This window comes from Trichomonas vaginalis, chromosome I (genome assembly GCF_026262505.1).
Source record: "Trichomonas vaginalis G3 chromosome I, whole genome shotgun sequence".
In the NCBI taxonomy this organism is placed as follows: Eukaryota; Parabasalia; order Trichomonadida; family Trichomonadidae; genus Trichomonas; species Trichomonas vaginalis.
The window spans coordinates 19,742,018-19,755,463 of NC_067203.1; the positions used below are offsets into that span (position 1 = coordinate 19,742,018).

At 30.8% G+C, this 13,446-nt stretch overlaps 4 protein-coding genes across 4 annotated transcripts, besides 4 other annotated features; 1 reads left to right on the forward strand and 3 right to left on the reverse strand.

The window, feature by feature from the left end:
* The first annotated feature begins 289 nt into the window (after positions 1-289).
* Positions 290-327: a mobile genetic element.
* A 608-nt stretch (positions 328-935) lies between these two features.
* On the reverse strand, positions 936-1,931 carry TVAGG3_1015580 (histone-lysine N-methyltransferase family; the record flags this gene model as incomplete). The annotated part of the gene is made up of 1 exon (XM_001301784.1): positions 936-1,931. The coding sequence occupies one exon, from the start codon at positions 1,929-1,931 to the stop codon at positions 936-938; it is 996 nt and encodes a 331-aa protein (XP_001301785.1).
* Positions 1,932-2,001: 70 nt separating this feature from the next.
* Positions 2,002-6,016: a mobile genetic element.
* Positions 6,017-6,116: 100 nt separating this feature from the next.
* TVAGG3_1015600 (small GTPase superfamily, Arf family) lies at positions 6,117-6,944 on the reverse strand (the record flags this gene model as incomplete). Its single annotated transcript, XM_001295612.1, has 1 exon — positions 6,393-6,932. The coding sequence occupies one exon, from the start codon at positions 6,930-6,932 to the stop codon at positions 6,393-6,395; it is 540 nt and encodes a 179-aa protein (XP_001295613.1).
* A 625-nt stretch (positions 6,945-7,569) lies between these two features.
* Positions 7,570-7,956: a mobile genetic element.
* Positions 7,957-8,674: 718 nt separating this feature from the next.
* Positions 8,675-9,466, reverse strand: TVAGG3_1015620 (S100 protein binding; the record flags this gene model as incomplete). Its single annotated transcript, XM_001301785.2, has 1 exon — positions 8,780-9,466. The coding sequence occupies one exon, from the start codon at positions 9,464-9,466 to the stop codon at positions 8,780-8,782; it is 687 nt and encodes a 228-aa protein (XP_001301786.1).
* A 286-nt stretch (positions 9,467-9,752) lies between these two features.
* Positions 9,753-12,797, forward strand: TVAGG3_1015630 (uncharacterized protein; the record flags this gene model as incomplete). The annotated part of the gene is made up of 1 exon (XM_001301786.1): positions 10,026-12,746. The coding sequence occupies one exon, from the start codon at positions 10,026-10,028 to the stop codon at positions 12,744-12,746; it is 2,721 nt and encodes a 906-aa protein (XP_001301787.1).
* A 641-nt stretch (positions 12,798-13,438) lies between these two features.
* Positions 13,439-13,446: part of a mobile genetic element that runs on past the window's edge.

Below are 13,446 nucleotides of genomic sequence, written 5' to 3' on the forward strand. Positions count from 1 at the left end.
TTTCATATGGTTTTATGATAGATAAGCATTATATTCCCACTCATTATATTCGTAAATTTTGAGGTTTATCCTTCGCTTTTAAGATCATTGAATTTGATTTTTATATAAAATAGTTATATATTAGAAAATAATATGAGTTTATGTGATATTATTTTTCAGAAGATTTTGTGTTCTTCTTCAAAATTTTATTTTTTTATTAAAAAGAATCTTTACAAAATATACATTTACTTTAATTAATATTTAAAAACGTGCTCTATCAAAAGTTCCAAAAATTCAATATTTTAGCTTTTCTGAGGTGTCACTTTTGATGAATTTCTGTTTACAACAGGTGCACTGTAATCGGTTTGATACTCCCACTTTTTTCTTTGGTTTCGAGATATTTTTTCCATGATTTTTATGGATATGATATATGGTAGTATAGCGATATATGATCAATCAAAATATCTAAAAAATACTTCCTCTAAGGCCAATGAAAAATTGAGCGTTTTTAAAAACCCGCCGTTTGAGAGGAAATTTGAGAACTTCGATGTATACTTTTTGACATTGTCAAAAACTTTGAAAGGACCAAAATTTTTTAGTGTCAGAAAGTTTACAAATGTATACTTTCTAAAGAACAGACCATCAGAAAGTACTCAAACTGCGGTATTTAATTTCCGCACTTTTTTTTGGCTTTTGCAAACCGACTACAGTCCGCCCTTAAAGAACTACCCTAAGTTTCTGAAATAGATTTCAAAAGAGATATCCTTAGTCTAAATGTTGAGAAAGTAAAGTATGAGATGTTCAAACAGACAAGTGCATTTGCTTGAAATATTATTAAAAGTTAAAAAAAATGAATTTTAAAATAAGTATATGATGGAATTAATCGGCACAAATAGTTTTTAAGTAGCCTTAAACTTTGCCTGTTGCACCCATCAGTGGGGTTTCCCAGAACTATCCTATGTTTCTTTATTAGCTCCAACTGAGATAAGATATTGAACAATGTTAAGTTGATCATATTGTGATGCATATTTGAGTGGAGTAAGTCCACTATTATCCTTTGCTTCTTTATTAGTTCCAATTGAGATAAGATATTGAACAACGCCAAGTTTACCATTTCGTGATGCCCAAATGAGTGGAGTAGATCCAAAATCATTCTTTGCTTCTTTATTAGCTCCAACAGAGATAAGATATTGAACAACTTCAAGTTTGCCATTTTGTGATGCATAAATGAGTGGAGTACATCCATTACTATTCTTTGCTTCTTTGTCACAACCACATTCGATGAGTGATCGAACAAGTCTGAGATTTCCGTTTTCGCTTGCAAAATGAAGAACAGTCCTATCAGGCTCCCAATTATACTCTTTAGGAGCAATCTTTTTCCAAAGTCCTGCTTCGATTGATTTTGAAATCATTTCATGGTTTCCTTTCGAAGAAAGTTCAATAAGGAATCTATAAACGGTTCCAAAATCATTAGATTCCGTAAGTTCTGCGATTTTAGCTAAAATATCTTGTGAATGATGGTAATTTTCATTAGTTGCATTGGTAGTTGTATATTTGGTTGCATTTTCACTTGCATTTTGAAATGCTTTAGATTTATCTTGAACTATTTCTGTTTCGTTAGCAGAATTGTTTATTACTTTCTCATTATGTTTTAGAAAATCAATAATGCCATCAAATATATTGAATTTCATGTATTTTTTGAGAGATTTGAGAATTGAAACGACTTCTTCGAAGTTTTTGATAGTAATATTTGCTTTTCGTGTACAGTTATATAATTCTTTTGTATTGATAGTTGATGATGATTGTTTGAGAAGAGTAACGAATTGATCAGCTGTCAAACGTGAATATTTCATGATTGTTTTGATATCTTCGATATCAAATGTATCGAAGAAGTTTTCTTTATTAATATAATCGCTGATATGAGCTGCAATATATTCGAAATTCAGATCCATGCCCTGTTTGCTTTTTGAAAAAAAAATCGTAACTTTACAAAACATCCGAATAAAATTTAAAATCAAATTTGGGTCGTTATCGATTTTGTAATTTAATCGTTATCGTTATCGATTTTGTAATTTAATCGTTATCGTCTTTTTCTAAACGTGCATTTTCTTCATATTGGGATAATGAACATAACTTGTTCTGAGCTTCCAATGCACAAATCGTTTTTATTCTAAATAGATTCATTCCTACAAGTTTGGCAGAAATCAGTGAATATCATCATATATCGAATTCTTCAATTTGGCAATTTATTTAAAATCGTTCTCAAGAATTCTTATCTTCATGTAGTCAAATAAAACGGAAATGCGAAAACAAACTTTTATTCGATATTACAAAAAAAAAATTATATTGATCGCTAAGATTTAAATACGTATAGTTTAAGTATATGTGGTATCATTATGTGCATATTCTGATATATATACTTGAATGATATCACAAAAATAACAGAAATACAAATCTTGAATTAAATTATATCATAGAATACAATTTTAATAAACGAAAAATCAAACCCTCTCGCAATACAGCCATTTTTAAGAGTAGTTCTTTCAAGATCTTCGAAGATTTGGAAGATCTTGGAAGAACTGCCCTCTAAATGGCTGTAGCTTCGGTATTGTTACTATCAAGTAGAAAGTTACGGTAATTACTGCCATTTTAAGAGTAGTTCTTTCAAGATCTTCGAAGATTTGGAAGATCTTGGAAGAACTGCCCTCTAAATGGCTGTAGCTTCGGTATTGTTACTATCAAGTAGAAAGTTACGGTAATTACTGCCATTTTAAGAGTAGTTCTTTCAAGATCTTCGAAGATTTGGAAGATCTTGGAAGAACTGCCCTCTAAATGGCTGTAGCTTCGGTATTGTTACTATCAAGTAGAAAGTTACGGTAATTACTGCCATTTTAAGAGTAGTTCTTTCAAGATCTTCCAAATCTTCGAAGATCTTGAAAGAACTGCTCTCTAAATGGCAGTAGTTTCGATGTTAACATGATAATATGAGTGAAATTTTCTTATTTGAAGTCGGTTAAAGAGCAGTTCTTTCAAGTTCCTTCAAATCAGGAAGGGTCTTGACAGAACTGTCCTCTTATTGATTGGAATACCGGTATTTTACGTTGGTAAATGCTTGATTTGAATTGATGGGGGCTGAGTGTTGGAGAAAAAAAAACATTAAAAAAATAAAAAGTGCCAAAATAAAAGAATTCAATCTACATATATATAGTATTTCTAGGCCTGTCCAAACTTTTAAAAAAGCTTACCACGTGGAAGGAAGAGACCAAAAAAATCGTGCCTCGGCGGCTTCGCCGCCTCGGCACTAAAAACAGCATATCATATTTAATATGTCCTTTTTTCTTTTTCTCTTTTCCTCTTTCTCTCTCTTCTTTTCTTTCTTCTCTTTTTCCTTCTTTTCTTCTCACTTTCTTTTTGGAGCTGCTTTACTTTGAAATCTCTCATCAATTGATGAGAGAAATAATAGTAAAGTAGCTTCAATGTAAATACGTACATTGATTGGGTTATGGTTAGCGGTAATGTCTGTATGTAGTTCGATTGGAGCTGCCTCACTCTGAGATCTCTCATCAAATGAAGAGAGTTCTCAGAGTGAGGCAGCTCCAATGTATATGTGCGTATTGATTGGGTTGCTGTAAGAAGCAGTGCTTGTGTGTAGTTCGATTGGAACTGCTTTACTCTGAGATCTGTCATCAATCGATGAGAGTTCTCAGAGTAAAACTGTTCCAATGTGTAATCTTGTGCTAGCTTGTCTGTTCGATTGGAACTGCTTTACTCTGAGTTCTCTCATCAATTGATGAGAGAAATAAGAGCAAAGTAGCTCCAATGTATATATTGTATTGATTCGGTTTGGTTAGCTGGACTGTCTGTGAGTAGTTCGATTGAACTGCCTCATTCTGAGATCTCTCATCAATAGATGAGAGAAATAAGAGTAAGGCAGTTCCAATGTATATAATCGTATTGATTTGGTTGCTTTAAGTTGGAGTGTTTGTGCGTAGTTCGGTTAGAACTGCTTTGCTCTGAGAACTCTCATCGATTGATGAGAGTTCTCAGAGCAAAGCAGCTCCAATGTGTAAATTTGTATTAGTTCGGGTGAAAGAAGTTGTAGTGCTGGTGCGTAGTTTGACTATCAAGAAGCTCGCGATTCAAAACTCATCAAATGAAAAGTTTATAGTGGGCTTCTTGATAATATGTTAAAGGTGATGTTCTTGTTCGAGTTGTAACAAGAAGGAATACATGAGTACGTAAGCTCGGCATTCGCCGAGCGAATTAAAGATAACGGACGAATTTAATTTATTTTATTTCAAAATTTAAAATTTTAATATTTAATTATATAAATTAAAATAAACATTTTTACAAATTTTTATAAAAAAATATGTGACATATCGTTTTACCACAATTCAAAATAATTAATGTTGATAAATGTATTTAATATGTAATATTAAACATATTTTGCGCGAGAAGTGAGTTGTGGTAACTTTCGTGGATATCCATCGTTCATTTTATGGTAAAAATTCTCAATTTGTGGGAAAAGTTCTCAATTTTGTGGTAATTTTTATGTACCACAACTCAATTTGTGGTCACTTCATCTTACCACGTGGTAAGTTTTTATAAAACTCTTTATTTACCATTGATTTCTGATTTAATATCAATATCTTGAATAATCAAGCATATCTATCGCTTTAAATTTTATTCTCTAATTCCAAAAAAAATTCAAAAATCAAAAAATGAAAAAAATATTTAGAATTTTTTCCGTCAAAAATAAAAAATGTTCCCACTGAGTGGTTTCCATGGAAAGTTACCACTGGGTCCCACAGGGATTGGCCTAAGTATTTCTTAATAGAATGTGAAATAAAGTAAAATTAACTATATTCAAAATGGAAAAAAATCCAAAAAAATTTTGAAAAAAAGAATTTCATGATAAAAAGCATAAATTTTGCATCAGAAAATTAAATTCAGGTATTTTTGTGAAATAGAAAGAGTCCTAAAATTAGTTAAAAATCATTTTTTATTCAAAAGAAACGCTATTTTTAAGGAATTGAAAAGAATTTTATTTAATAATATTTTATTTATAGAATTTGCATATATCATATGCATAGACATATTGAATTGTAAACATGAGAACACTAATTACATTAACTTGTCGTTCAAATTATTGCATCGAGAAAAAAGTGCTATAAATTTACTCAATTAGTTTACAAACGTAAATATTTGGCATAAACTTTACGTTTGTAAACTAATTTGGTAAACTCGTAGTTCAAATTATTGCATCGAGAAAAAAAGTGCTATAAATTTACTCAATTAGTTTACAAACGTAAATATTTGGCATAAACTTTACGTTTGTAAACTAATTTGGTAAACTCGTAGTTCAAATTATTGCATCAAGAAAAAAAGTGCTATAAATTTACTCAATTAGTTTACAAACGTAAATATTTGGCATAAACTTTACGTTTGTAAACTAATTTGGTAAACTCGTAGTTCAAATTATTGCATCGAGAAAAAAAGTGCTATAAATTTACTCAATTAGTTTACAAACGTAAATATTTGGCATAAACTTTACGTTTGTAAACCAATTTGATTAAATTTAGTAAATTTTAGTTCGAATGCAAGTTTTCTCGGTAAATCATTTTTTAGACCTCAAATGAGATGTATGATCATATGAGTCACATATGATTTAATCCAAATATGTGTGAGAATTGAGTTTAAAACGAAGTTTATTTTTTGGACTATATTTCGCCATTTTAAAATGTGTAATAATGATATAATTCGCATGAAATTGAAAAATATTGACTGGATGTGTAATGGTTTTATAATTGCAATGTTGATTTGATCGAATTTAAATGAATATATAACGCGATGAAATTTCGAATTGCTCAAATGTCTGTAATTCATATATGGTGCACATATTAATATTACATTTCGTTGATATTTACCACATAAACCTTTAAATATTAAGTCATTTTAAAGTTATATGCGATTTAGTTCCAAAATGCACGTTTAGAAATAGACGATAACGATTAAATTACAAAATCGATAACGACCCATCAAATTTGAATCAAATGCTGTTCAAGATTAAAAGCAAAAATACTAGAAAATTACAAAACGGCTGAAAAGTGTTATATTTAATTCAAAATTTAAACTCTCTTTTTATAGTGACCGTCAACAAGTCAATAAAATAAATTGCACAGTTGTGTTTAATGGATTGCTCATGCCTCAACTAAAGATTTGTATTATAATTCAGAATTTTTAATTTGAGATGGCTGATATTATGTGATAATAACTTTAAAAACCAAGCACCTAAGTTGGTGAAAGTAGGGATAGTATTGGAATTCCTATATTTATTATGAAAATCTTAAAATGATTTTTTGTAAATACGATATAATAAAAACTTTAGTGAATGTTGGTAAAACAAATAAAATTTATGCATGCTCAACTAACCAGTTGACAACAGAGTCTAAATGTGTTTTTTCTTTGGCGGAAATTGTGAATAAAGCAACATCATGTCCCTCGATTTCAGATAAACGAAGTCTTTCGATAAGCTTTGCAGCTGGAAGTGCATCCTTAAGATCTTCTTTGTTTCCGCAAATTAAAATTGGAACTTTTCCAACGCTTTCATCTTTGGCGAGATTATGCAATTGAATGATACTTTCTGCTATTGCTTCTTCATCTGCTGCATCCAAAATGTAAAGAATTGCGTTTGCATTTTGACAATATGTAGGCCAGAGGAATTGGAACTGTTTATGTCCTCCAATATCCCATGCCTTAATTTGTACACGACCTTTTGTGAATGTATTTGTTTCAACGCCAATTGTTGGAACAACATCTTCTGTAGGCTTTCCCATTAACGCTCTAATAAGAGTTGACTTGCCTGCATTTGATAATCCGAGGATTGTGATTGACATTTCTTTATTCCAGAACAAAGAAAGAAGCCACTCCCAGATTCTACTGAAAAATCCCATTCTAGAAATGAGTTTAAGGTTCGATATGTGATATGAAATTTCATAAATTGCAACATCGTAACTCCATAACCTAACAGCTATCAATAGATATAATGTTGCATGCTAAGTAGTGTCAATGTGTAAACCTCTCAATTTTATCGTCGGGGAAGCAACACAATTCCCTCAAAAATATTGAAAAAATATAGAAAATAAAATGAATTAAGATGTACTTAAAATGAGAAATAGATTATGATATTAGATTTTAGAAAAAACAGACTTTTGATCTAACTTTTGAGAATCTCATATAAAAAAAACATTTAAAAATAAATTTAAATATCTTATTTATTTTACTATTGTAAATATATTCTGAGATTTTTAGAAAAAAACACTTTTCATAAGTATTCAATATTTGAGAATACGGTCCAAAAAAAAATAGATTCTCTTATATTTGCTTATATAAAAGGAGACTCTCTATCAGATGCGAATGCATGAATTCAGCACCTTTGATAGAGAGTTTCCTCTTATATAAGCGGATCTTTTTCATGAGTTATTGTTAATATAAAAACATAAAAAGCTACGAATATGAGAAATTAAACCCTGCGAGGTGCCAGTCTAGAACTGGCGCTTCGCAGGGTTTAATTTCTCTTGACAAATGACAAAACTTGTTCGCAATTGTGAACCATTGCGAGCAAGTTTGCCAGATATCTGGAAGGAATTGCTCCTTATGATATATGCATTGTAACTGTATATATCATAAAGAGCAATTCCTTCAATTAAACGCAAAAACTTTGGTGCAATCGTTGCTGATTGCACCAAAGTTTTCGAACTTTCCCGAGGGAATTGGAGGGTGAGAGATACATAGTCTATCTATGTACCTCCCACCCCCCAAATCCCACTCTAAATGGGAGAAACTTTGTTCGCATGTTATCTTATTCAAACAAAGTTTCTCCCATTTAGAGAAGGAATAGGAGCCTACCAGGCACTGATATATAATCAGTGCATTGTAGGCTCCTATTCCTAATAAAAATTTGAAAACTTTGGAGCATTTGATTATTGTATTTTGTCAAGAGAAATTCAACCCTGCGAAGTGCCAGTTCTAGACTGGTGCCTCGCAGGGTTTAATTTCTCATATTGGTAGATTTTGATGTTTTTATATTAACAAAAACGAATGAAAAAGATTTGCTTATATAAGAGGAAACTCTCTATCAAAGGTGCTGAATTCATGCATTCGCATCTGATAGAGAGTCTCCTTTTATATAAGCAAATATAAGAGAATCTATTTTTTTTTGGACCGTATTCTCAAATATTGAATACTTATGAAAAGTGTTTTTCCTAAAAATTTAATATAATGCTTAGCACAATATATAAAATTAAAATATCTATAATTATTTTCTATATCACACTTTTCATTACACCTTGAAAAGTCTTCTCAAACTCTATTTTTAATTATTTTTTAGATATATCTCAGGTGTGATTATTCAAAAACTCATATAGACTATATTTATTTTTTCATTCAAAAAATTATATGAGAATCTCAAATTAACTTTCAAATTTTTTATTTTAAAAACATATTAATAATCATATTTTAAGATACTTTTCGCCCAAAAAATAATCGTACTTCCTCGACGATTAAAAGGATCTCAATTTCTATCGTTGACACTACTTAGCATGCAACAATTTTTATCAATTATATGTCTGATTTTTTCTACCTTATTGATGTCTCTATGGTTAAAAATGGCTAATTTAAAGAACCTTTCGCTCATACAAGACTTAATTCATATTTTGCTGGCAAATTTTTTAATGAAATTCTTAAAAATATAAAAAAAAGAATGAAGTAATGAAAAAAAGTTTTCATAATATAGTGCTCTTTATTTCTTATCCTTCTTCTCTTCGTCTTCTGGCTTCTTATGCTGAGCTTCCCACATAGCCTTAGAGATTGTTCTCTTCATCTCATCATCGCCTTCATCGTAAAGCTTCTTCATCATGTTCATGAGTGCAGCGTTTGGATTCTCCTTAGCATCAACATCATCTTCTGGCTTCTTCTTTTCTTCCTTCTTTGGTGTAAGGGATGTATCCTTAAGCTTCATCCATGTCTCCTCTTTCTTCTTAGCAAGGATAACTGTAAGTGTCTCACGGCGGATCTTGTATGTTGAATCAGCTGGGACAATCTCCTTGATTGGAGAAACAACGAGCTTGAGGTTTGGAAGGTTCTGTTCCTCACGGATGACAGCGATTGAGAAGCCGTTTTTTTGTGGCTCGAACTCGATCTTGGCCTGTTCAAGACCGCGGATTTCTCTGATCATGATTTCTGCTGTCTTCTTGCTATCAGAGAATGCATAGGATGTGATAGACTGGTATCTACGAACTGGAGCTGCTGGCTTGGCTGGTTCTGGTGCCTTGACTGTAGCGAATTTTGGTTCAATCTTCTGAATCTCAGCCTTAAGGAGTGCCTCAACGTATGGTGTTGATCCTAAGCCAAGAAGCCTCTTGAGCTCTGTAAGATCGTCCAATGTTGGTTCCATCAATATATGAAATGAAGTAAAGTGTTCGGCCATTTAGCGATTATTTTCAATTCCAAAAAAATTGATTTCTTTATAATTGGATATTTTAATCATTTGCATGGTAAAATGATTGTTAAACAGAAATTTTGACGTTTACGGGCGTAAATAAAGTCTGACTGCGGTTTATCCAAAGTTAAGATTCGTTCTGTACAGTATAGTACGATTGTATTCAAAATCTGGAAATTCTTGAAATAACGAAATGGAAAAATAATTTCATATCCGATAATAAGCCTTGCTATTAATTAAACAAAATGAATATCTGCTGGAGTAGATATATTGTAGCAACTTAGATCACTTTACAAACTAAATTTGAATCGAAATTGGAACCAAATTTAAACAATTTTCTTATTTCTTTCTGATATACATTGGTCCCAGCTGAAAATATTATCAGGCCACTATGTCTCATTGATGAATCTAATGAAATTTTGGGAAATTTTCTGGTTTCTGGCTTTATTTTGATTAGAAATAAATTATTGTTTTGTGAAAGATAAATTTGTAAGATGATATCGAAACTGATATTTGAAAACCCTTTACAGAGAAAAAAAATTAAAAAATGCACGGAAGTGGTTACCACAGTAAACCTGGTGGTAGCTACAATGAAAACTCACATCAAAGAGGTCGTGCAAACAAATCATTAGAGTTTATAAACTCAAAACATGATCAATTCGGTCGAAGTACTTTGGATAATATTCCATATAGGTCAAATGATCAGTTTTATGTCTCAGCATCGCCACGAAAATACTCTTTTGGTTATTCCTATAGTTCTTACGACAGTTATGACTATTATTCCGATTATTATTCATCAGTAACTCATGGTTACTCTTCAAGTCCAAGACAAACATACGAAACAGGTGGTGATGAACTACCTTCTGTGTATTTTGATTCAGATGTTGAAGAAAATTCAAAATTGAATACATCGAAAACCTTAGAAAGTTCGTCATCAAAATCTGTTTCACAGACTTCCACAGTTAGTATACCAATTTTTAGATTTCCTTCTGAATCAAAAAGTTCAAGAAACTCAAATTCGAAATCGAATACTACAAAAAGCACGAAAGGTCATTACAAACCGCCACCTTTAAAAGAATTTACCAATGTATATTCAACAACAGATACAGAATCGACATTACCTCCAAAACCAAAACAAGATTTATTATCTCCTGCTCCAGGATTTATTTTACATCTTGACACACCATCTGAGATAGATCACACAGACTATGGACACCCTATACGACCGAGAAATGTTAAGCCTCGCAAGCCACCGCCAATTTTACAGGAAGAACAAAAGAAAAAGAACACTCATACACCTGTTTACGAAGCGCCTCTACAAAAGATTGCAGAATCATACAGAAAAGCAGCCCAAGAAGAACAGAAAAAAGAAAATGCGAAAACCACTCCAATTATTCCGAAAATTACTCCAAACAATCCACCGCCGGTTGAAGCAATAGATCAAATACCGAAGCAGAAGAAGACAAAACCGCAAAAAGTGGTTACTCTTGATGAAATTAAAGAAATCAAAGAAAAAACTATTCCGAAACAGACTCCAATCAAGGCAGACACTCCTAAATCAATAGACATAATAGAAGAGAAGCCAAAACCAAAGAAACCGAAGAAAAACAAAAAACAGAAAAAGAATTACGAAGAACCAATCGTAATTTTCACAGATAGTCAGTCAGTTCAATCTACACAGAGCATAAAAACACAACCAATCATTCAACTTATATCTGAACAGAAAAGTGACAATAAGGAACCAAAAAGTGACAAAAAAGAAACAAAAACAACAGATAATAACAAAACATATAATGATGCAAAAAGTGTTGCAAATTATAGACCAAAAAGTGAAATTAAAGATAATGACTTCAAAACTGACATTAACGAAATCAAAAGTGACAAGTACGATGCAAAAAGTGTCATGAATGTCAAAAAATATAAAACTCTCACAGATACTAAAAATAATGATGATATCAAATCACTTGATCTTACAAAAAGTGACAAAAATAAATCTTCTAATGATAATGAACCAAAAATTAAAACTAATGACGATACAAAAAGTGTCAAAAATAAGATAGTTACTGATAATGATAAAAATGATGAAAATGATCATAAATCAACTGTTGATGTTCATTATATTAATGTAGAAAATTCAGAAAGTGAAATAACCAGACAAAAACAAAATCAACTTCAGATAAAACTTGATGGAAAAGTTGAATTTAATAATCGAAGCGGTTTTGCTCTTGATAAAATCATGAATTCCGAACATGACGAATTAGATGATGATTCTTTCTTCAAGGATTCAATGACAGGAAAGCACATGGCAGATGAAGATGATGTTGTTGAATTAGAGAGTCCTTTCATGTTCCAGAAACAATTTTTCTCTCCAAATCAAACAGAAGACAATTCCCTTTCTCTGAATACAAACCAAACAAACAGAGCTGTCGCTGAAACAATTTCTACAATATCAAAGCCAAATGATGATGATTTGGACGCAAAATCTTTGTTCGTAATCAAAGTTCAAACACCAAAGAAAAATGATGATACAAAAAGTGTCAAGTCAACATTTGTCAAAAAGTCAAAACACTCAAAACACAAATCAACGGCTGATGAAACAAAAAGTGACAGTAGAGAGCCAAAAAGTGGCATCAGGGAAATTAAAAGTGACAATAAATTACCATCACCAAAATTTGAAGAACCAAAGACAGAAATTGATCAAATTAAACCTAAGAAATCTGACGGAATTAAATCGAAATCTTCTCAAGAAAGCCTGCCAAAAGTTCAAAAGAATGATTCTATTTATTATGAATCTGATGAATCAATGAACTTAAATTTGGATGAGTTATTAAGAAAGTATAAGAAGCAAAATGTGACATTAGAAGTAAATGATAATGAAGGAGTTGGTTCGTATTTGCAAGAGCCACCAAAATCTGCAAGAGTTCTGTCGAAACCTGTTGAAATGGATGATTCTAGAAGTCATAAAAGCCATAAACATTACGATGTTCCTGAAACAATACAGAGTGTATTGCCGACAATGGACAGTGAAGTTAAAAGTGCATTCCGATGGGAATATTATCAAGAAACTGTTCCAAATGTCGAGAAAAGTCAATTAATGGATAAAAATGATAAATTATTGCCATCTATTCCAAATCCATCGGAACCAGTCTTAGGATGGTTGAAATTCCAAGTTGGCTTCATTCCTATTTGTGACAACAGTGAAAGCATCCAAAAAGCTTCTCAAATATATGATTTTGAATCTTTGTTGAAAGAAATGAGAAAAGAATAACATGTTGTTTATATTTGTTTTGTATTTTTTTATATTTTTATATTAATAAAAGGAAAATAAGTTCTTTTAAAATAGATATCTATTGTTTCTCTTAGTGAGTTTGCGAATTAGAGCTTGCTTCTCTATATTATATTTACCCATAGATATTCACAATGAATAAATGATATCATAATAGATTTTCTTTCTAAGTGATTCTTGAGAAATAGAAATAAATAACTCGAATCATATTCTGAAAAGGGTAAAATAATATTTAATATATAAGATATATTCGTCGATTAAGTTAAAGGTTAGTTATTTCATGGAAATAATTATAAAGAATAAATAATCTCAATTTAAATAAATTCACTTTAGATAACGAATATATTTATTACCCCAAAGAGTGTAAATTCATAACAATTGGTTAATAAACTCGAATATTATTTAAAAAAATATATAATAAAAATAAGAAAACAGCGGTAGGGATTTTAAGATTTCAATCCCATTTATTAATGAAGGAATATATTTTTGATGAATTTTAAAATCAATTCTTTAAAAAAATTGAAACAAAATTGTAATTGATATAAAAGATATGAAATGTCCTTCCTAATTATTAAAATGTGAAGATTGTAAAAATGACCGCTAAAATATGAAAAAAGAATTAGAAAAAATAAGTCCAAAATTAACGTAGTGATGTTATGTAAATGTTATAATTGTAATAAAC